Source organism: Coregonus lavaretus (assembly GCF_964263955.1).
Source record: "Coregonus lavaretus genome assembly, chromosome: 8".
NCBI lineage: Eukaryota > Metazoa > Chordata > Actinopteri > Salmoniformes > Salmonidae > Coregonus > Coregonus lavaretus.
Genome location: NC_139995.1, coordinates 43,491,756 through 43,517,295, shown reverse-complemented (window position 1 = coordinate 43,517,295; position 25,540 = coordinate 43,491,756). Strand labels below are relative to the sequence as shown.

Here is a 25,540-nt window from a genome sequence, read left to right as displayed (position 1 = left end):
CTGCAGCCTTGTGAATGTTGACCTGCTTAAAAGTCTTACTCACATCGGCTACGGAGAGCGTGATCACATAGTCATCCGGAACAGCTGGTGCTCTTATGCATGCTTCAGTGTTGCTTGCCTCGAAGCGAGCATAGAAGTGGTTTAGCTCGTCTGGTATTCTAATCAGCATGATAGAGTGATCTCCAGCCTTGTCCTCGTCAACACTCTCACCTGTGTTAACGAGAGAATCACTGACATGATGGCAGCTGGTCCTTTTGTGGCAGGGCTGAAATGCAGTGGAAATGTTTTTGGGGGGATTAAGTTCATTTTCATGGCAAAGAGGGACTTTGCAGTTAATTGCAATTCATCTTGTAATACCTTGCTAAAACCAAGTATAGAGTTTATTTGTTATAATTCATTGGTATTAGATTTAAGAGGTGATCAAATAGCTCCTGATTTGTAATGTCGTTAATGCATTTCTTTTGAAGCAATGTTTTAAAAAATGTACAAGTGAATAGGTTAGTTTACTTTTAAGTTTCTCGTTAAAGTTTTGACCAATGAGGTAACTTGTTAAGTTGTGGCCAATGGGAGAGTGGACTGGTTGCTGGGAAAGAAAGAGAGGGAAAGGTTGAAAGAGGGGAGAGGAGAGACGTTAGTGGGGTTGGTGAAGGAAAAACGACCAAAGGAAACGATAAAGAGAGAACAAAACCATACCTACAGAGGTTTTTTTAAAGGGAAATCCTGATTTTATTTCTATAAGAGAGTGTTATTATTTCGTTAAGAAAGACCTAGTGGAGACTGAAGCTGCCGTCGCATTGTGGAGACATTCGACATCCTAGAGGTTAGCCTAGCATCGTGGAAGACTTGGAGAGAATTGCTTGTGATGATCAACGAGTTCGAGTTTCCAACAGATGTCTGTTGCTGCTACGGAGTACTGGCTGCATTGATAGCTGTGTTCGCTGTGGATCTTGTGAGGACACCTGCACGGAACTGCTATACTTTGCTGAGGTATTATCTACAAGTAGTGAGTACCTACAAATGTGGGGTGGACTTCGGGACATTATGTATGTCGTCATTTTTTTAACGCGCGCCCAGGGTTTAAGCAAGCTTGCAAATAATTTGGACATGGGTTGTGGAAAAATCATTGGGGTTTATTACATTGAAAATGTGATTAATATAGATCTTGAACCTTATGTCTGTTGTATTGGTGGAGACATTTACTGTTTCAGTTTCATTTAATGCATGGGAAAGCATATCCTTATAATAATAACCAAGTCTATAATCATTCTATCTGAAGTTAAAACCCTATTTGTCATTCACCCTAGCAAGTTTACAATAGGGATTCTTATTGGAGATGTCCTTCTCACCTAATATCCCATGCTGTTCAGATATTCTAAATAAGGTAATATTGTGAGAGTCAAATTCGAGCCTGGTGAGAGGGTTACATTTTTGGGGGCTCGTCCGGGATCTTGGTTATTGTTGATGGGATATTTTTGACTCCCCATTTGACAATTTTGAATTGAAATTTTGGATTTTCTTCTGACATTGCTGTATAGGCATAAACCTACAACATGGATGTTGAAGAGATTGTTACCTGGTGTAGAGAGAAACAGCTAGCTACTAATCGTGCAGTTGTCCTTAGCAGTGTTACAGATGAGGTTCTGCTGGAAACGCTGACTTGTGTTAAGGCTTTTGGTAAAATTAGACTGCGTGGTCGTTTGTTTTTATTCAGCTGGTAAAAAGCAGTATGTTTTGGTAGAGATATCAAACAACCTTAACGAAATAGCTGTGCCAAGTGTTGTTGGGATACCTGGAGAGTTGGGTCCCTGGCCTGTACATGTAGTTTCACAAGTTGCATCTCCTGTTGAGAGAGAGGGTGAAGATTTTCAGGCGAAGCTATTATCCTTTCTGAGATATGAAGGGAAGACTGTGGCTGATGTTAAAGGCCTCGTAAGTTCCTCTGGTGCTGACCTCAATGCTGAACTGGCTACTGCCATAAGTTCACTGGTAGAGAAATGCAACAATGTGCCATCCGAGACTCAGAGTTACCGTAAGCTACGTATGTTCTCAGGTGTGAAGCCCACTCCTAGTGGAGAGGAAGAGTATGACGTATGGGCTGAGCAAACCACCCATTTTCTAGAGGAATGGCAGTGCACCGACAATGTGAAAAAACAGAGAATAATAGAAAGTCTTAAAGGGCCTGCTGTGAGGTTCTTCAGGACCGGAAACCCCCATGCTACAGCGATCGAATACATGAAGGCTCTAGAAACTGCATTCGGTACCACCGAAAGTGCACCTGATCTCATGGTAAGGTTCAGAAACACATTCCAGAGTGAAGGAGAGAAGCTTTCAGCTTACCTGTTGAGACTTGACAAATTGCTGCACACTGTATATCGAAAAGGAGGCATTGAGCTGTCAGAGATGAATCGCACACGCATTGGCCAAGTAGTGAGAGGTGCATCCTCACATCACATGGTTGCGCTTCGTATTCGCATGACCTATAAGCTGCGTGATCCACCAACCTTTACTGAGCTGCTGCAGGAAGTAAGGGAGGAGGAGGACATGATTCAAGACAGGAACGCAACGAAGAGTGTTGTGAAGTCTGTTGCCCAGTAAAGGAGCGACCTGACGTCCCGGTGAAGATACGTTCCACAAAGTGCCACAAGTATGAAGACATGAAAGACTTGCTACCTACAGGTTTAGTTGGCCCAAGTTCTGTCGTTTCTGTACAGATTGAAGGTGTCTATGCTAAAGCTTTACTAGATAGTGGTTCTGAGATTACTCTACTTTACAGATCCTTTTATGACAAGTACCTGACGCATTTGCCATTGATTCCTATAGGAAACTTAGAGATATGGGGCCTTAGCTCTGAGCAGTATCCATATGATGGCCATTTGTCGCTCAAGCTTGAGTTCTCGGGATCGGTTGTGGGCGTAGCAGAGACCATTGAAGCACTTGTGTTGGTATGTCCAGATCCGGCCATGAAAGGTGACGTGTCTATTCTGGTCGGCACAAATACGTCTGTAGTGAAGAGACTTATGACTGCTTGCAGAGAAAAGGAAGGTGAAGGTTTCCTTAGCACACTACAAGTTCATCCTGCTATCAAGGAGGCATATGAGAGGATGAGAGAAAGCTCAACTGATGATGATGAGAAGAGAGGAACAGTCTGGTTCGCACAGACAAAACCTGTCACCCTGCCACCTGGTGGGCAGGCGAGAGTAACTGGAATTCCAAAGTTTCCTGGGATACCTTCTACTCAAACCCTTCTGGTAGAGAGGCCTAAAGAACCTTGGTTCCCTGAAGAACTACTAGTGAGGCCTGAAATCCAGACGGTTGCAGTTGTGTCGTCTAGAAGAATCACCCTTACTGTCAGGAATGTCTCGACAAAGGAGATCACTCTGAAACGAGGTATGCCCTATTGCTCATCTGTTTCCTGTAGATGTTGCTCCTGGTGTTCCATTGAAAAGAAAGCAGGATTCATCTGAGAAGTTGACATCTTCTTCATTCAACTTTGGAGATTCTCCAGTGCCTGAGGGATGGAAGAAGAGGTTATGTGAAAAGATGATGGAACGGAAAGAAGTGTTCTCAACACATGAGTTTGATGTGGGTTGTTCAAAGAGTACTCATCACACCATCAGAGTTACTGAAGACAAACCGTTTAGGGAGAGATCTCACCGCTTGGCTCCAGCTAATGTTGAATATGTAAGGAAGCATCTAAATTATATATTAAATAACTTGAAAAGTTCTGGGATCATATTTGAGTCGAGAAGCCCCTATGCATCTCCTATTGTGGTGGTGAGGAAAAAGAATGGCACCATACGCATGTGTGTTGATTACAGGACCCTCAACAAGCGCACTGTTCCCGACCAGTACACAGTCCCACGTGTGGAGGATGCTCTGACATGTTTGAGTGGGAGCAAATGGTTCAGTGTGTTAGATCTCCGAAGCGGATACTATCAAATCCCAATGGATGACACAGATAAAGAGAAGACTGCATTTATCTGTCCAGTTGAATTTTACCAATTTGAGAGGATGCCACAGGGTGTGTCCGGAGCACCTGCAACATTTCAACGTGTCATGGAACAGACAGTTGGAGACATGAATCTACTCAAAGTTCTTGTTTACCTTGACGACTTAATCGTGTTTGGAAGGACGCTGGAAGAACACGAGCAGAGGTTGCTCAAGGTGTTGAAAAGTGAAGGCCTAAAACTGTCCCTTGACAAGTGTCAGTTTTGCCGCACATCTGTCAACTATGTTGGACATATCATATCCCAGAATGGAGTGGCCACAGACCCATCAAAAATGTAAGCTGTCACCATGTGGCCAAGGCCTGAAACTGTGACTGCTCTGCGTTCTTTTCTAGTATTCTGTGGATATTACAGGAGATTTGTGAAAGACTACTCTAAAGTGAGTTACCCCCTGAATCAGCTCTTATGTGGATATCTTCCCGCAGGCAAGAAAGGGAGAAAGTCCAAGGAAGAGGTGAAAGCCTACCTCAACAACTCAGAACCATTTGGATCAAGGTGGAATGAGAAGTGTGAATTGGCATTCGAGACATTGAAGGAAAGCCTCACAAAAGCTCCTGTGTTGGCTTTTGCTGATCCTCAGTTGCCATACGTTCTACATGTAGATGCTAGCCGCGAAGGGTTAGGTGGAGTACTGTACCAAGATCAAGGTGAGGGTCTGCGTCCTGTGGCATTTGTGAGTCGAAGCCTGACTGTTTCTGAACGCAACTACCCAGCTCACAAGTTAGAGTTTCTTGCGTTGAAGTGGGCCGTGGTTGATAAACTACATGATTACCTGTATGGGGTCAAGTTCGAGGTTAGAACAGACAACAACCCATTGACATATGTCCTCACGTCCGCAAAACTGGATGCCACTGGTCATCGTTGGCTGGCTGCGTTGTCTACCTATGACTTTAGTCTCAAGTACAGGCCAGGCAGGCAGAACATAGATGCCGATGCTTTATCTCGCCGCCCTCATCAGCAATATGCAGTGGAACAAGATTGGAGAGACATTCCTGCATCCGGTGTTAGAGCCATGTGCCAGATGTCTAATGTTGTTAGAATAACTCCTGGATCATCTCATAGTAGAGTGATTGATCAGTTGGGAGCCTCTATGCATGCTGTGCCTCAAGCATACTGTAACCTGAGCATGCTGACATCTAACATGCCCAGATTGAGCACTATGGAACTTTCTGCATCGCAACAAGAAGACCCTTGCTTAGGAGAGATGTGGGTTGCTCTTAATAAACATGATATCACCAGGGTGACCAAGACAAAACATCCACTCATCTCTTTGCTCCTGAGAGAGTGGGAGAAGCTAAAGATGGAAGATGGAGTTATGTACAGGATCACACATCCGCCAAACAAGACTCGTCGTGCTCAGTTACTTCTTCCAGAGAAGTTCAGAACTATGGTTCTCACGTCGCTGCATGATGACTCAGGTCATTTAGGATTTGACAAGACATATGGACTTGTCAGAGACCGGTTCTACTGGCCACGCATGAAGATGGAAGTAGAAGAGTGCTGTAAGTCCTGTGCTCGCTGTGTACAGAGGAAAACACTTCCAAAGATAGTTGCTCCGCTTGGTCATATGCAAAGTGATGGACCTATGGACCTTGTGTGTATGGATTTCCTGTCCATTGAGCCTGACTCCAGTAACACAGCAAATGTTCTGGTCATTACGGATCATTACATAAGATACGCTCAAGCTTTTCCTACGAAGGATCAGAAAGTGTCCACGGTCGCCAAGGTATTGTGGGAGTGGTACTTCATCCATTATGGTCTGCCCAAGAGGATGCATAGTGATCAAGGTAGAGATTTTGAAAGTCGACTCATCCATGAGCTACTGAATATGCTTGGAGTGGAGAAGTCAAGGACAACACCATATCATCCTCAAGGAGATCCGCAACCCGAGAGATTCAACCGAACCTTGTTGAACATGCTTGGAACTCTTGATCCTACACGAAAGTACAAATGGAGTCCGTATGTTGGGCATCTAGTGCACTCGTATAACTGTAGTCGGAATGAAGCGACTGGCTATTCGCCATATTTTTTTATGTTTGGACGTGAAGCTAGATTGCCTGTTGATATTTGTTTTGGAGTCTCGAGTGATAGCTCTTCAGAGAGAACTTACCTCAAGTATGTATCTGATATGAAGAAACAGTTACAAGCTACATACAAACTTGCTGAGAGCACTGCTGGAAAGCAAAACCAAGAAAACAAACAGTGATATGATAAGAAGATTTGCTATACGCAACTTATGCCTGTAGACAGAGTCCTCATACGGAATCTAGGATTGAAAGGAAAACATAAGCTGGCAGATCGCTGGGCCTCTACGCCATATGTGGTGGAAAGTCAGATGTCAAACTTACCTGTGTTTCGTTTGAAGCCTGAAATTGGAGATGGACCCATTAAGATTCTTTATTGGAATCACCTGCTACCACTGGGGCAGAAAGTGGACATAGAACCTGTGATTAACATAGAACCAACACCTGGTAGAAGGACCCTGCAAAGGAGGAGGAAGAGAAAAGGAAATGAAAAGTTGCCTGGAAACTGTACTCCTCGGAATGATGAGAAAGTTGAAGAGGTTGAGAATCCAGAAGATGAGAAGGATTTTGACTCAGAAGATGAGGACATCGGAGTATGGTATGAAGAGACAAATACAAACTGTATAAGCCGAGAAGTGGAAGAGATGTCGGAACTATTTAACTTAGAATTAGACATAGTTTGGAATCAAATGACAGGGGAACCTGAAAGAGCAGACCAAGTTCTGGAAGTAAAAGAGTCCAGTCAAGAAGCTGAGGTCGCAACTGGAGTTGAAGCAGATGATAATGAGGCATCTAACTCAGTTGAAGAGATTCCAGAAGAGGAACGAGAAGTTCAGGGAGAAGTGGAAACTTCTGAGGAAATGGAAGGACCAAGATCTCAGAGAGTAAAGAAAGCTCCTGTATTACTTACCTATGATAAACCTGGAGTTCCAAGTATAGCCCCAGTTGTCAGATATTGTTCCACGCTGTACAAGTGGATCGAATAAGGGAAACACAAATGTATCTCCTTTTCAAATTATCTAACAAGTTGTCTCAGCTTTAGGTTGTAGTTAAGAGTTGACACGTTTACTTGTTATTACATTTCACTTACGTTTACAAGTCATGAGGACATGCCTATTTTGGTGGGGGGAGAGTGTAATACCTTGCTAAAACCAAGTATAGAGTTTATTTGTTATAATTCATTGGTATTAGATTTAAGAGGTGATCAAATAGCTCCTGATTTGTAATGTCGTTAATGCATTTCTTTTGAAGCAATGTTTTTAAAAAATGTACAAGTGAATAGGTTGGTTTACTTTTAAGTTTAAGTTTCCCACGTATCTCGTTAAAGTTTTGACCAATGAGGTAACTTGTTAAGTTGTGGCCAATGGGAGAGTGGACTGGTTGCTGGGAAAGAAAGAGAGGGAAAGGTTGAAAGAGGGGAGAGGAGAGACGTTAGTGGGGTTGGTGAAGGAAAAACGACCAAAGGAAACGATAAAGAGAGAACAAAACCATACCTACAGAGTTTTTTTTAAAGGGAAATCCTGATTTTATTTCTATAAGAGAGTGTTATTATTTCGTTAAGAAAGACCTAGTGGAGACTGAAGCTGCCGTCGCATTGTGGAGACATTCGACATCCTAGAGGTTAGCCTAGCATCGTGGAAGACTTGGAGAGAATTGCTTGTGACGATCAACGAGTTCGAGCTTCCAACGGATGTCTGTTGCTGCTACGGAGTACTGGCTGCATTGATAGCTGTGTTCGCTGTGGATCTTGTGAGGACACCTGCACGGAACTGCTATACTTTGCTGAGGCATTATCTACAAGTAGTGAGTAACTACAAATGTGGGGTGGACTTCGGGACTTTATGTATGTCGTAATTTTTTTTCTGAGCTCCAACGCGCGCCCAGGGTTTAAGCAAGCTTGCAAATAATTTGGACATGGGTTGTGGAAAGATCATTGGGGTTTATTATTTGTATTTCTTTTGATGTGATACATTGAAAATGTGATTAATATAGATCTTGAACCTTATGTCTGTTGTATTGGTGGAGTCATTTACTGTTTCAGTTTCATTTAATGCATGGGAAAGCATATCCTTATAATAATAACCAAGTCTATAATCATTCTATCTGAAGTTAATACCCTATTTGTCATTCACCCTAGCAAGTTTACAATAGGGATTCTTATTGGAGATGTCCTTCTCACCTAATATCCCATGCTGTTCAGATATTCTAAATAAGGTAATATTGTGAGAGTCAAATTCGAGCCTGGTGAGAGCGTTACAATCTGATCACTCTTCATGACATTCTGGAGTATATGCAAATTGCCATCATAAAACTGAGGCAGCAGACTTTGTGAAAATTAGTATTTGTGTAATTCTCAAAACTTTTGACCACGACTGTATATTCAAATGTGGGAACTGGGTTCTACAGTTTGAACCCCTGTTGTCTCTGGCTCCACACCCACCCCGCCCGGTCATCTAGATGTGTGAAAGTTAGTCTATAAGCTAATGATCCATCATGTATGACATTCCTGGGAGTGTGTAAACTTACATTTTGTATTACCATATAATTTTTTTATGTTCTCTATAGTTATGTACTTGAAAATGTATCAGTTGACCAATTCGGCACATTTGGGCAGACTTGATACAAAATAGTCAAAATAGCAATGCTTCACTGGATCAATCTGAAACTTTGCACACACACTGCTGCTATCTAGTGGCCAAAATCTAAATTGCGCCTAAACTGCGATATTATATTATGGCCTTTTACCAGATCTAATGTGTTACATTTTCCTAGATTAATTTCACATTTCCACAAACTTCAAAGTGTTTCCTTTCAAATGGTATCAAGAATATGCATATCCTTGCTTCAGGTCCTGAGCTACAGGCAGTTAGATTTGGGTATGTCATTTTAGGCGAGAATTGAAAAAAAGGGTCCGATCCTTAAGAGGTTAATGTTTTTATCATTGTAACTCAATCAGTTAATCAAATTTTATTTATAAAGCCCTTTTTACATCAGCAGATGTCACAAAGTGCTATACTGAAATCCAGCCTAAAACCCCAAACAGCAAGCAATGCAGATGTAGAAGCATGGTGGCTAGGAAAAACTCCCTAGAAAGGCAGAAACCTAGAGAGGAACCAGGCTCTGAGGGGTGGCCAGTCCCCTTCTGGCTGTGCTTGGTGGAGATTATAACAGTACAGAGTTTTCTCCAAGATGTTCAAACGTTCATAGATGATCAGCAGGGTCAAATAATAATCACAGTGGTTGTAGAGGTTGCAACAGGTCAGTACATCAGGAGTAAATGTCACTTTTCATAGCCGGGCATTTAGAGTTTTAAGTAGCAGGTGCGGTAGATAGAGTTGAAAACAGCAGGTCTGGGACAAGGTAGCACGTCCGGTGAACAAGTCAGGGTTCCATAGCCGCAGGCAGAAGAGTGGAAACTGGAGCAGCAGCACGACCAGGTGGACTGGGGACAGCAAGGAGTCATCAGGCCAGGTAGTCCTGCATTTGTAGCTAGGTAGGTAGCTAGCTAACAGCCATGGAAGAGGGTGACATGATTAGCTAGCACTTCCAGCTGTCATAGAAGGGAGAGGAGGCTACTCTAGATAGGACAGGTAACTTTGTGGGAGGACATTATGAAACTATTCTAACTGTAAGTCGCTCTGGATAAGAGCGTCTGCTAAATGAGTAAAATGTAAATGTAAATGTAAATATTATCCAGTTCCAGTCCCTAGCGAGAAACACTGAGTACAGAGAGATATAGCAACATAATATTCAGGGCTGTGTCTTTGTGACATTTTTGGTCCTCAGATACACAGAGCCGTCAAACCCTGTATTACATTTTAGTCATTTAGCAGACGCTCTTATCCAGAGCGATTTACAGTTAGTGAGTGCATACATTTTCCAGTATGTAGATGAAGAGGTCCCAATGAATGTCCCAAGAGAATAAGGGTACATCCTTGTATACCAGCTTGGCACACCTGTATTTGGGGAGTTTCTCCCATTCTTCTCTACAGATCCTCTCAAGCTCTGTCAGGTTGGATGGGGAGCGTCGCTGCACAGCTATTTTCAGGTCTCTCCAGAGATGTTAGATCAGGTTCAAGTCCGGGCTCTGGCTGGGCCACTCAAGGACATTCAAAGACTTGTCCCGAAGCCACTCCTGCGTTGTCTTGGCTCTGTGCTTAGGGTTGTTGTCCTGTTGGAAGGTGAACCTTCGCCCCAGTCTGAGGTCCTGAGCGCTCTGGAGCAGGTTTTCATCAAGGATCTCTCTGTACTTTGCTCCGTTCATCTTTCCCTCGATCCTGACTAGTCTCCCAGTCCCTGTGAAAAATATACCCACAGCATGAAGCTTCACCGTACGGATGGTGCCAGGTTTGGTTTCATCAGACCAGAGAGTCCTTTAGGTGCCTTTTGACAAACTCCAAGCGGGCTGTCATGTGCCTTTTACTGAGAAGTGGGTTCCATCTGGCCACTCTACCATAAAGGTCTGATTGGTGGAGTGCTGCAGAGATGGTTGTCCTTCTGGAAGGTTCTCCCATCTCCACAGAGAAACTCTGGAGGTCTGTCAGAGTGACCATCGGGTTCTTGGTCACCTCCCTGACCAAGGACCTTCTTCCCCAATTGCTCAGTTTGGCCGGGCGGCCAGCTCTCGGAAGAGTCTTGGTGGTTCCAATATTCTTCCATTTAAGAGTGATGGAGGCCACTGTGTCATTGGGGACCTTCAATGCTACAGAAATTGTTTGGTACCCTTCCCCAGATCTGTGCCTTGACACAATCCAGTCTCGGAGCTCTACGGACAATTCCTTTGACCTCATGGCTTGGTTTTTGCTCTGACTTGCATTGTCAACTGTGGGACCTTTTATATAAACAAGTGTGTGCCTTTCCAAATCATGACCAATCAATTTAATTTACCACAGGTGGACTCCAATCAAGTTGTAGAAACATCTCAAGGATGATCAATGGAAACAGGATGCACCTGAGCTCAATTTCGAGTCTCATAGCAAGGGGTCTGAATTCTTATGTAAATAAGGTATATCTGTTTTTAATTTTTAATACTTTTGCAAACATTTCTAAAAACCTGTTTTCGCTTTGCCATTGGGGTATTGTGTGTAGATTGATGAGGAAAACATTTAATTGAATCAATTTTAGAATAAGGCTGTAATGTAACAAAATGTGAAAAAAGTCAAGGTCTGAATACTTTCGAATGCACTATGTTAGCACATTTTGTGAACAGAAATACAGTTTAAAATTCAAACAATGTACAGTGAGGGAAAAAAGTATTTGATCCCCTGCTGATTTTGTACGTTTGCCCACTGACAAAGACATGATCAGTCTATAGGTTTATTTGAACAGTGAGAGACAGAATAACAACAAAACAATCCAGAAAAACGCATGTCAAAAAAGTTATAAATTGATTTGCATTTTAATGAGGGAAATAAGTATTTGACCCTTCTGCAAAACATGACTTAGTACTTGGTGGCAAAACCCTTGTTGGCAATCACAGAGGTCAGACGTTTCTTGTAGTTGGCCACCAGGTTTGCACACATCTCAGGAGGGATTTTGTCCCACTCCTCTTTGCCGATCTTCTCCAAGTCATTAAGGTTTCGAGGCTGACGTCTGGCAACTCGAACCGTCAGCTCCCTCCACAGATTTTCTATGGGATTAAGGTCTGGAGACTGGCTAGGCCACTCCAGGACCTTAATGTGCTTCTTCTTGAGCCACTCCTTTGTTCCCTTGGCCGTTTGTTTTGGGTCATTGTCATGCTGGAATACCCATCTACGACCCATTTTCAATGCCCTGGCTGAGGGAAGGAGGTTCTCACCCAAGATTTGACGGTACATGGCCCCGTCCATCGTCCCTTTGATGCGGTGAAGTTGTCCAGTCCCCTTAGCAGAAAAACACCCCCAAAGCATAATGTTTCCACCTCCATATTTGACGGTGGGGATGGTGTTCTTGGGGTCATAGGCAGCATTCCTCCTCCTCCAAACACCGTGAGTTGAGTTGATGCCAATGAGCTCGATTTTGGTCTCATCTGGCCACAACACTTTCACCCAGTTCTCCTCTGAATCAATCAAATGTTCATTGGCAAACTTCAGATGGGCCTGTATATGTGCTTTCTTGAGCAGGGGGACCTTGCAGGTGCTGCAGGATTTCAGTCCTTCACGGCATAGTGTGTTACCAATTGTTTTCTTGGTGACTGTGGTCCCAGCTGCCTTGAGATCATTGACAAGATCCTCCCGTTTAGTTCTGGGCTGTATAAACCTATTACAACTGGAGCAGGCCAACCCTGCTGGGTGTGTTCAGGCTTCTGTTCCAGCCCAGCACTACCACACCTGATTTAAATGTATCAAACCTAATTAGTTAATAATCAAGTGTGATATTGCTGGGCTGGAACAGAAGTCTGCTCACTCATTAGATCAGGGATCAGTGTCGCAAGGTTGGCCACCTCTGGTATTAACTTTTTTTGGTTCCCCTGATATTATGTTTTAGTAATAATAGCCTACTTGTTACTAAAATGTCTAACCTTTCCATATTAGTTAGCTTACTTATACACTTTGAAATGATATGAAAGTGTTGATTCTTTGAAGTTAAGTGTTTTAAAATTGTTTTAATTGTCAACTTAACTATTATTCAAGATGAACTAGTGTAATCACAGATCACAATCCTGCAATAAATCTGTCTCGAATTTGTCTGTGTTTCTAGCATTGTGTTTTCAAATGAACATTACCTTTTTGTTCAGTCATAAGCTCTCCAATTAGTTTTATTTGATTGTCACAATTTTTTCAGGATATCAGCCATGTGAACCCATTTTGCAGCTGATAATGGCATGCAATGCCAAAGTAGCCATAGATCTACAGCAGTGGTTCCCAACTCCAGTCCTTGAGTACCCCCAACAGCACACATTTGTTGTAGCCCCAGACAACATACTTGATTCAACTCATTGAGGGCCTGATGATTAGTTGACAAGTTGAATCAGGTGTATTTGTCTGCGGCTACAATAAGACTGTACTGTTGGAGGGTACTCGAGGACCGGAGTTGGGAACCACTGACCTACAGTATGATGACATTAGCCTTATGGGCATTTGCAATGCACACCTTGACATTGTGCATCTGAAGCAGAGAATAGCTTAACTCACACACTGTTTACATATTGTTCATCTATATGTTCTCAATTTAAAAATTATACCAGTAGACAATGTATATTTTTACATTTACGTCATTTAACAGACACTCTTATCCAGAGCGACTTACAGTAGTGAGTGCATACATTTTTGTACTGGTCCCCCATGGGAATCGAACCCACAACCCTGGCGTTGCAAGCGCCATGCTCTACCAACTGAGCTACACGGGACCGCTAATCATTATACTAGACTTTGTACATGCCTTGTGCTGACATTACATTTTTTGGTGCAAATCCATCCCTTGTAATCTAGGTGGTGAAATGTCTGACAGCAGGAGATGGATCCTTAGCTTAAAACATACACACAACAACTACTACCACCACGTTCAATGCTAAATACTTTTCTCCAAGAAAGTCTGAGTGGCACTTGGAGGTGCCACTGTGATAATGAAGATGGTTTGCTTAAGACTACCACAACAATTACATTGTCTATGCTAAATGTGTTTAAATTGTAAAGAAATAAAATAAATAGTTGGGCAATAAGAAATGTTTTATTCAATGGGACTTGGCAAAGCAGAGATGACAAAATACTTTTTAATTCACCCATACAACAAAATAGCCTATTATTAAAGTACAGTATGTTTATAATATCATAAACAATAGGCTTTTATACATTCCAAATTACATTTTATATACAGTTGAAGTCGGAAGTTTACATACACATAGGTTGGAGTCATTAAAACTCGTTTTTCAACCACTCCACAAATTTCTTGTTAACAAACTGTAGTTTTGGCAACTTGGTTAGGACATCTACTTTGTGCATGACACAAGTAATTTTTCCAACAATTGTTTACAGACAGATTATTTCACTTATAATTCACTGTATCACAATTCCTGTGGGTCAGAAGTTTACATACACTAAGTTGACTGTGCCTTTAAACAGCTTGGGAAATTCCAGAAAATCATGTCATGGCTTTAGAAGCTTCTGATAGGCTAATTGACATCATTTGAGTCAATTGGAGGTGTACCTGTGGATGTATTTCAAGGCCTACCTTCAAACTCAGTGCCTCTTTGCTTGACATCATGGGAAAATCAAAAGAAATCAGCCAAGACCTCAGAAAAAAAGTCTGGTTCATCCACATGTCTGGTTCATCCTTGGGAGCAATTTCCAAACGCCTGAAGGTACAATGTTCATCTGTACAAACAATAGTACGCAAGTATAAACACCATGGGACCATGCAGCCATCATACCGCTCAGGAAGGAGACGCGTTCTGTCTCCTAGAGATGAACGTACTTTGGTGCGAAAAGTGCAAATCAGAACAACAGAAAAGGACCTTGTGAAGATGCTGGAGGAAACAGGTACAAAGTATATATATCCACAGTAAAACGAGTCCTATATCGACATAACCTGAAAGGCCGCTCAGCAAGGAAGAAGCCACTGCTCCAAAACCGCCATAAAAAAGCCAGACTACTGTTTGCAACTGCACATGGGGACAAAGATCGTACTTTTTGGAGAAATGTCCTCTGGCCTGATGAAACAAAAATAGAACTGTTTGGCCATAATGACCATCGTTATGTTTGGAGGAAAAAGGGAGGCTTGCAAGCCGAAGAACACCATGCCAACCATGAAGCACGGGGGTGGCAGCATCATGCTGTGGGGGTGCTTTGCTGCAGGAGGGACTGGTGCACTTCACAAAATAGATGGCATCATGAGGAAGGAAGATTATGTGGATATATTGAAGCAACATCTCAAGACATCAGTCAGGAAGTTAAAGCTTGGTTGCAAATGGGTCTTCCAAATGGACAATGACCCCAAGCATACTTCCAAAGTTGTGGCAAAATGGCAAAAGTCAAGGTATTGGAGTGGCCATCACAAAGCCAACCAATTAGCCTGTTACCAACCCAAAAAATGGTGTTTGACCAGATACAGTGCTATTTTACAGTAAACTAAATTGACAACAAACTTTCAGCATGCTTATAGAGAAATACATTCAACAAGCACAGCACTTACACAAATGACTGATCATTGGCTGAGAGAAATTGATGATAAAAAGATTGTGGGGACTGTTTTGTTAGACTTCAGTGCGGCTTTTGACATTATCGATCATAGTCTGCTGCTGGAAAAACGTATGTGTTATGGCTTTACTCCACCTGCTATATTGTGGATCAAGAGTTACCTGTCTAACAGAACACAGAGGGTGTTCTTTTAATGGAAGCCTCTCCAACATAATCCAGGTAGAATCAGGAATTCCCCAGGGCAGCTGTCTAGGCCCATTACTTTTTTCAATCATTACTAATGACATGCCACTGGCTTTGAGTAAAGCCAGAGTGTCTATGTATGCGGCTGACTCAACACTATACATGTCAGCTACTACAGCGACTGAAATGACTGCAACACTTAACAAACAGTTGCAGTTAGTTTCAGAGTGGGTGGCAAGGAATACATTACACCTAAATATTTCTAAAACTAAAAGCATTCACAAATCATTCACTAAACCCTAAACCTCAACTATAATAAATAATGTGGAAATTGAGCAAGTTGAGGTGACTAAACTGATTGGAGTAACCGTGGATTCTAGACTGTCATGGTCAAAGCATATTGATACAACAGTAGCTAAAATGTGGAGAAGTATGTCCATAATAAAGCGCTGCTCTACCTTCTTAACAGCGCTATCAACAAGGCACGTCCTACAGGCCCTAGTTTTGTCACACCTGGACTACTGTTCAGTCGTGTGGTCAGGTGCCACAATAAAGGACTTAGGAAAAGTGCAATTGGCTCAGAACAGGGCAGCACGGCTGGCCCTTGGATGTACACAGAGAGCTAATATTAATAATATGCATGTCAATCTCTCCAGACTCAAAGTGGAGGAGAGATTGACTTCATCACTACTTGTATTTATGAGAGATATTGACATGTTGAATGAACCGAGCTGTCTGTTTGAACTACTGGCACACAGCTCGGACACCCATGCATACCCCACAAGACATGCCACCAGAGGTCTCTTCACAGTCCCCAAGTCCAGAACAGACTATGGGAGGCGCACAGTACTACATAGAGCCATAACTACATGGAACTCTATTCCACATCAAGTAACTGATGCAAGAAGTAAAATTAGATTTAAAAAACAGATTAAAAACACCTAATGGAACAGCTGGGACTGTGAAGCAACACAAACATAGGCACAGACACATGCATACACACACAAGATAACATACGCACTATACACACACGTACAGTGGGGGAAAAAAGTATTTAGTCAGCCACCAATTGTGCATGTTCTCCCACTTAAAAAGATGAGAGAGGCCTGTAATTTTCATCATAGGTACACAACTATGACAGACAAATTGAGAAAAAAAAAAGTAGGATTTTTAATGAATTTATTTGCAAATTATGGTGGAAAATAAGTATTTGGTCACCTACAAACAAGCAAGATTTCTGGCTCTCACAGACCTGTAACTTCTTCTTTAAGAGGCTCCTCTGTCCTCCACTCGTTACCTGTATTAATGGCACCTGTTTGAACTTGTTATCAGTATAAAAGACACCTGTCCACAACCTCAAACAGTCACACTCCAAACTCCACTATGGCCAAGACCAAAGAGCTGTCAAAGGACACCAGAAACACAATTGTAGACCTGCACCAGGCTGGGAAGACTGAATCTGCAATAGGTAAGCAGCTTGATTTGAAGAAATCAACTGTGGGAGCAATTATTAGGAAATTGAAGACATACAAGACCACTGATAATCTCCCTCGATCTGGGGCTCCACGCAAGATCTCACCCCGTGGGGTCAAAATGATCACAAGAACGGTGAGCAAAAATCCCAGAACCACACGGGGGGACCTAGTGAATAACCTGCAGAGAGCTGGGACCAAAGTAACAAAGCCTACCATCAGTAACACACTACGCCGCCAGGGACTCAAATCCTGCAGTGCCAGACGTGTCCCCCTGCTTAAGCCAGTACATGTCCAGGCCCGTCTGAAGTTTGCTAGAGTGCATTTGGATGATCCAGAAGAGGATTGGGAGAATGTCATATGGTCAGATGAAACCAAAATAGAACTTTTTGGTAAAAACTCAACTCGTCGTGTTTGGAGGACAAAGAATGCTGAGTTGCATACAAAGAACACCATACCTACTGTGAAGCATGTGGGTGGAAAAAATCATGCTTTGGGGCTGTTTTTCTGCAAAGGGACCAGGACGACTGATCCGTGTAAAGGAAAGAATGAATGGGGCCATGTATCGTGAGATTTTGATTGAAAACCTCCTTCCATCAGCAAGGGCATTGAAGATGAAACGTGGCTGGGTCTTTCAGCATGACAATGATCCCAAACACACCGCCCGGGCAACGAAGGAGTGGCTTCGTAAGAAGCATTTCAAGGTCCTGGAGTGGCCTAGCCAGTCTCCAGATCTCAACCCCATAGAAAATCTTTGGAGGGAGTTTAAAGTCTGTGTTGCCCAGCGACAGCCCCAAAACATCACTGCTCTAGAGGAGATCTGCATGGAGGAATGGGCCAAAATACCAGCAACAGTGTGTGAAAACCTTGTGAAGACTTACAGAAAACGTTTGACCTGTGTCAGTGCCAACAAAGGGTATATAACAAAGTATTGAGAAACTTTTGTTATTGACCAAATACTTATTTTCCACCATAATTTGCAAATAAATTCATTAAAAATCCTACATTTTTTTTTCTACATTTGTCTGTCATAGTTGTGTACCTATGATGAAAATTACAGGCCTCTCTCATCTTTTTAAGTGGGAGAACTTGCACAATTGGTGGCTGACTAAATACTTTTTTCCCCCCACTGTACACATGGATTTTGTACTGTAGATATGTGGTAGTGGTGGAGTAGGGGCCTGAGGGCACAGTGTGTTGTGAAATCTGTGAATGTATTGTAATGTTTTTAAAATTGTATGAACTGCCTTAATTTTGCTGGACCCCAGGAAGAGTATGGGGATCCATAATAAATACAAATACAAAGGTCAGCCATTTTGGTCAGGGAGTTGGTCAACCACAGTTTGCCAGTGCTGGGATAAGTTATTGTGTAAAATTATGCATTTTAAGAATGTATATGCGCTGCATGTTTGTTAGCTAGCTTGCCAACCAGTTTTGAAGGGATGATTCCATACATGTATCTAATTAACTGCCAATATGCCCAACATTCCATTTAAAAAATGCAGTCAATACACAGCCATGCACTGGCTGAAATTTACATTTACATTTACGTCATTTAGCAGACGCTCTTATCCAGAGCGACTTACAAATTGGTGCATTCACCCTATAGCCAGTGGGATAACCACTTTACAATGTTTTATTTAAAAAATTTTTTTTTTTTGGGGGGGGGGGGGTCAAATCAGTTGATGACAAGTACTGATATTGTATCATATAATAGCACTCACAACTTTCCAAGAAAAACTAAAATGGAGACAATTATGGTCTTTATGCATGTATTTTAGAGGCTATTTATACAGAAAATGTGTATAAAATCTGTATAAGCTGTATTTATGATTATATGACAATGTTCTATGTTGACAATAATTCTACTACACAATTTCTGATATATCACATGCCTTACTTTTATTTTCCTGCATAAGAAAAATCAGGATTATGCCTCTACTGCCATTCATTCCAAATTGACTGATTTGGATTTCTCCCTGGCCAATATGGCTACAATTTTCACCCCCACTTTCACCCCATTTTCACCCCATTTCTCCCTGGCCAATATGGCTACAATTTTCACCCCCACTTTATGACATAGCCCCTCTAGTCATTTAATAGGCTCTCTATGGTCTGTACCAAGGATCATAGGATTTTTTTTTTTTACAGTAGGAATAGATCCTAAAAGGGCCACTTTCATCATGATTTTAAATATTTTTGTTATTTGTTTGTGACCAACTTTTTATTTAGTTTGTCATTTTTTCAGAAGGGGTTACAGGGACAGGTATAACATTCAAAGTCATATTAATTCAGATATATTCATACATTCAGTTATAATATTTGCATTTCATACTTTCCTGTACCTGTGGGCTGCCACTCGAAAGAAGAAGAAAAATGCATACAAAGACAAAGAACAGCAACAACAGTTTTGTAATATTCTGTATGCAAGGAAAATAAAGAAGGCTCCCCAACCCCGTCAATCACCATCCACCAGCCCACATCCTCCCTCCCCACCCGGAAACCATGTCTTCTACCCCGCCTAGCCCCCCTCCACCCACATCTTCATCTTTCCTCAAACCATTACTATCCATGATATCGCCAAGGATACAGATACCACATTTGGACCATTGGGGCGATGTGAAAGGCCATCCTCCAGATCGCAAGGCATAATTGTTAAATATTTGAGTCTGGGCGTGCCATTTCGTTTCCCAGTTGCATAGATTTGTGTGATAAATAATAGGTCCAAAGCGTAGTTTACATTGTTTAAGAGAGAGACCAATGAACACCACATCTTCCAGGGCAATGGGGACCACCATATTTCTCTCTGTTATCAGCCAGGGAGCGGAAGAGTAATATCTAAAACAATTTATAATTGGGTGAAATGCCCTCTCTGTAAATGTATTAATTTAGTCCGGGATCTCTTACCTTCCCATATACATTTTGAAAACGCTCTGTGGATTTTATCCCAATAACCGGAAGGGGGAGACTCAATTTCACAATAGAAATTCTGCCGGTGAGAGCGACTGAAATGTTAGTCCATCTACTGAGGTCTGATTTAATTGATTTGAGCGTTCTGTTGAAGTTTTCGGCAATGGTTTTATCTAAAGAAGGAAATATACTGTATCTATTCCTAAATATTTAAAATGACAAACAATTGGGATTCCATAATTAGAGATTGGGTCCTCTGTCGGGTTCTTGAGGGGGGAGTAAGGAAGATTTGGTTAGATTTATTTTAGAACTTGAGATGGAGCTGAATTTGTCTATGATCTTCAAAGCGCTTGGGAGAGATTGAGATACATTATCTAGATAAAGTAAGATATCGCCGGCGTATAATGAGATGACGTAATCCGTAGGATTGAGAGATATTGGTGTAATTTCTTTCGATTGTCGAACTGCCTGGGCCAGGGGCTCCATAGAAAATAAAAATAGCAGAGGTGAGATGGGATCACCTTGCCTGCTACTTCTAGTTATTCTGAACAGAGCAGGTATTGCCTGTTATTACTATGGCTGAGGGATTGGCATATAGAATTGTTGTCATATTCAATGGTTGCAATATCCGCTAATTGATCATTACTGCAAAGCTTGGTAGCCAGTAGACGACTGGGTCGATTACCATTGGAAGTAATGGTTAAGTCTAACTCAATGGATGGCAAATATCTCTGTCTTATAAAAGGAAATGGTTTGTGATACCAATGTAAAAAGCATGTTAAAGGTAGACTCAGCGAAATGACGTTACCACGAGCAGCACCGCAGATATTGAGATGAGTGAGATTCAAGACTTCGCTCTAACACAGTCACATATGTTCTAGCAGTGTCTGAATCCTGGCTTAGGAAGGCCACCAAAAATTCTGAAATTTCCATCCCCAACTATAAACATTTTCCGTCTAGATAGAACTGCCAAAGGGGGTGGAGTTGCAATCTACTGTAGAGATAGCCTGCAGAGCTCTATCATACTATCCAGGTCTGTGCCCAAACAGTTTGAGCTTCTACTTCTAAAAATCCACCTTTCCAGAAATAAATCTCTCACTGTTGCCGCTTGCTACAGACCCCCCTCAGCCCCCAGCTGTGCCCTGGACACCATATGTGAATTGATTGCCCCCCATCTATCCTCAGAGTTCGTACTGCTTGGTGACCTAAATTGGGATATGCTTAACACCCCGGCCATCCTACAATCTAAACTAGATGCCCTCAATCTCACACAAATTATCAACGAACCTACCAGGTACAACCCTAAATCCATAAACATGGGTACCCTCATAGATATCATCCTGACTAACTTACCCTCTAAATACACCTCCGCTGTCTTCAACCAGGATCTCAGCGATCACTGCCTTATTGCCTGCGTCCGTAACGGGTCCGCGGTCAAACGACCTCCCCTCATCACTGTCAAACGCTCCCAAAAACACTTCAGCGAGCAGGCCTTCCTAATTGACCTGGCCCAGGTATCCTGGATGGATATAGATCTCATTCCGTCAGTAGAGGATGCCTGGTTGTTCTTTAAAAGTAATTTCCTCTCAATCTTAAATAGACATGCCCCATTCAAAAAATACAGAACTAAGAACAGATATAGCCCCTGGTTCTCCTCAGACTTGACTGCCCTTGACCAGCACAAAAACATCCTGTGGCGTACTGCATTAGCATCAAATAGCCCCCGCGATATGCAACTTTTCAGGGAAGTTAGGAACCAATATACACAAGCAGTTAGGAAAGCAAAGGCTAACTTTTTCAAACAGAAATTTGCATCCTGTAGCACTAACTCCAAAAAGTTTTGGGACACTGTAAAGTCCATGGAAAATAAGAGCACTTCCTCCCAGCTGCCCACTGCACTGAGGCTAGGAAACACTATCACCACCGATAAATCTACAATAATCGAGAATTTCAACAAGCATTTTGCTACGGCTGGCCATGCTTTCCACCTGGCTACCACTACCCCGGCCACCAGCTCTGCACCCTCCGCTGCAACTTGCCCATGCCCCCCCCCGCTTCTCCTTCACACAAATCCAGACAGCTGATGTTCTAAAAGAGCTGCAAAATCTGGACCCCTACAAATCATCTGGGCTAGACAATCTGGACCCTTTCTTTCTAAAACTAGCCGCCGAAATTGTCGCAACCCCTATTACTAGCCTGTTCAACCTCTCTTTCGTAACGTCTGAGATCCCCAGAGATTGGAAAGCTGCCGCGGTCATCCCCCTCTTCAAAGGGGGTGACACTCTAGATCCAAACTGTTACAGACCCATATCCATCCTGCCCTGCCTTTCAAAAGTTTTTGAAAGCCAAGTCAACAAACAGATCACCGACCATTTCGAATCCCACCATACCTTCTCCGCTATGCAATCCGGTTTCCGAGCTGGTCATGGGTGCACTTCAGCCACACTCAAGGTCCTAAACGATATTATAACCGCGATCGATAATAGACAGTACTGTGCAGCCGTTTTCATTGACCTGGCCAAGGCTTTCGACTCTGTCAACCACCGCATTCTTATTGGCAGACTAAATAGCCTTGGTTTCTCAAATGACTGCCTCGCCTGGTTCACCAACTACTTCTCAGATAGAGTTCAATGTGTCAAATCGGAGGGCCTGTTGTCTGGACCTATGGCAGTCTCTATGGGGGTGCCACAGGGTTCAATTCTTGGGCCGACTCTTTTCTCTGTGTATATCAATGACGTCGCTCTTGCTGCTGGTGACTCTCAGATCCACCTCTACGCAGACGACACCATTTTGTATACCTCTGGCCCTTCATTGGACACTGTGTTAACAAACCTCCAAACGAGCTTCAATTCCATACAACACTCCTTCAGTAGCCTCCAACTGCTCTTAAACACTAGTAAAACTAAATGCATGCTCTTCAACCGAACGCTGCTTGCACCCGCCCACCCAACTAGAATCACTACTCTCGACGGGTCTGACCTAGAGTATGTGGATAACTACAAATATGTAGGTGTCTGGTTAGACTGTAAACTCTCCTTCCAGACTCACATTAAGAATATCCAATACAAAGTTAAATCTAGAATCGGTTTCCTATTTCGCAACAAAGCCTCCTTCACTCATGCTGCCAAACATGCCCTCGTAAAACTGACTATCCTACCGATCCTTGACTTCGGCGATGTCATTTACAAAATAGCCTCCAACACTCTACTCAGCAAATTGGATGTAGTCTATCACAGTGCCATCCGTTTTGTCTCCAAAGCCCCATATAATACCCACCACTGTGACCTGTACGCTCTTGTTGGCTGGTCCTCACTACATATTCGTCGCCAAACCCACTGGCTCCAGGCCATCTATAAATCACTGCTAGGCAAATCCCCGCCTTATCTTAGCTCATTGGTCACCATAGCAACACCCACCCGTAGTCTGCGCTCCAGCGGGTATATCTCACTGGTCATCCCCAAAGCCAACACCTCCTTTGGCCGCAATTCCTTCCAGTTTTCTGCTGCCAATGACTGGAACAAATTGCAAAAATCTCTGAAGCTGGAGACACTTATCTCCCTCACTAACTTTAAGCATCAGTTGTCAGAGCACCTTACCGATCACTGCACCTGTACACAGCCCATCTGAAATTAGCCCGCCCAACTACCTCATCCCTATATTGTTATTTATTTTGCTCATTTGTACCCCAGTATCTCTATTTGCACATCATCTCTTGCACATCTATCATTCCAGTGTTAATACTAATTGTAATGATTTTGCACTATAGCCTATTTTATTGCCTTACCTCCATAACTTGCTAAATTTGCACACACTGTATATATATGTATTTCTGTTGTATTTTTGACTTTGTGTTGTTTTACCCCATATGTAACTCTGTGTTGTTGTTTTTATCGCACTGCTTTGCTTTATCTTGGCCAGGTCGCAGTTGTAAATGAGAACTTGTTCTCAACTGGTTTACCTGGTTAAATAAAGGTGAAAAAAATAATAATAATAATACAGTGTCTGCACATGTGCACGGGTTTGCTTCACGCTGTTCACAGCGTGGTAGCCAGTGCACCAAAACAGCGGAGAAGTTGAGCCTTGCGCTTCAACGCTCTTAGTTTTTGCGGAAATTGACCCACTATGCTGTTTACTTTCTGCATCTACGTCATATTGCTGAGTCTACCTTTAAACATCCTTCCTCCCATTGAAGATTTTATGTGAGAATTGCCAGAACAGTCTGGAATACCAAAAATGCTGGCGTGGAATCGCCCTTGAAGCAATGTTAAAAGAGGAATAATTTAGGAGTCCACAAGATTCCAGAATCATGAACCAAAACTATGTCTACTGATGAGGATGGATGTTATGGTTGTGGATCTAATGGAATGGGTTGGTTAATTCATTCCATGCTGTGATTTTGTGTTCAGGAAAACTGGAGTGCGTTCGCCCCAGACTTTAAGGAGCTGGATGAGAACGTGGAGTATGAGGAGAGAGAGTCTGAGTTTGATATAGAAGACGAGGATAAAAGTGAACCTGAACAGACAGGTACACACACACACACACACACACAAACGTGTGCATAAAGGGAGAGACATTGCTACTTGTCAGGGACTTACAGTGGCTTGCGAAAGTATTCACCCCCCTTGGCATTTTTCCTATTTTGTTGCCTTACAACCTGGAATTAAAATTGATTTTTGGGGGTTTGTATCATTTGATTTACACAACATGCCTACCACTTTGAAGATGCAAAATATTTTTTATTGTGAAACAAACAAGAAATAAGACAAAAAAAAAACAGAAAACTTGAGCGTGCATAACTATTTTGCAGCAATTACAGCTGCCAGTCTCTTGGGTATGTCTCTATAAGCTTGGCACATCTAGCCACTGGGATTTTTGCCCATTCTTCAAGGCAAAACTGCTCCAGCTCCTTCAAGTTGGATGGGTTCCGCTGGTGTACAGCAATCTTTAAGTCATACCACAGATTCTCAATTGGATTGAGGTCTGGGCTTTGACTAGGCCATTCCAAGACATTTAAATGTTTCCACTTAAACCACTCGAGTGTTGCTTTAGCAGTATGCTTAGGGTCATTGTCCTGCTGGAAGGTGAACCTCCGTCCCAGTCTCAAATCTCTGGAAGACTGAAGCAGGTTTCCCTCAAGAAAGGCCCTGTATTTAGCGCTATCCATCATTCCTTCAATTCTGACCAGTTTCCCAGTCCCTGCCGATGAAAACCATCCCCACAGCATGATGCTGCCACCACCATGCTTCACTGTGAGGATGGTGTTCTCGGGGTGATGAGAGGTGTTGGGTTTGCGCCAGACATAGCGTTTTCCTTGATGGCCAAAAAGCTCAATTTTAGTCTCATCTGACCAGAGTACCTTCTTCCATATGTTTGGGGAGTCTCCCACATGGCTTTTGGCGAACACCAAACGTGTTTGCTTATTTTTTTCTTTAAGCAATGGCTTTTTTCTGGCCACTCTTCTGTAAAGCCCAGCTCTGTGGAGTGGTCCTATGGACAGCTTCGCTTCGCAGCTCCTTCAGGGTTATCTTTGGTTTCTTTGTTGCCTCTCTGATTAACGCCCTCCTTGCCTGATCCGTGAGTTTTGGTGGGCGGCCCTCTCTTGGCAGGTTTGTTGTGGTGCCATATTCTTTCAATTTTTTAATAATGGATTTAATGGTGCTCCGTGGGATGTTCAAAGTTTCAGATATTTTTTTATAACCCAAATCTGATCTGTACTTCTCCACAACTATGTCCCTGATCTGTTTGGAGAGCTCCTTGGTCTTCATGGTGCCGCTTGCTTCGTGGTGCCCCTTGCTTAGTAGTGTTGCAGACTCTGGGGCTTTTCAGAACAG

At 42.6% G+C, this 25,540-nt stretch overlaps 1 protein-coding gene across 1 annotated transcript in view; it reads left to right on the top strand.

The window, feature by feature from the left end:
- Positions 1 to 25,540, top strand: part of LOC311133617 (retinoblastoma-binding protein 5-like) — a 41,382-nt gene that overhangs the window by 11,374 nt on the left and 4,468 nt on the right. The window contains exon 10 of the mRNA XM_084167137.1: positions 24,116 to 24,233. Coding sequence (XP_084023263.1) covers positions 24,116 to 24,233 — 118 coding nt within the window. The remainder of the gene's footprint in view (positions 1 to 24,115; positions 24,234 to 25,540) is intronic.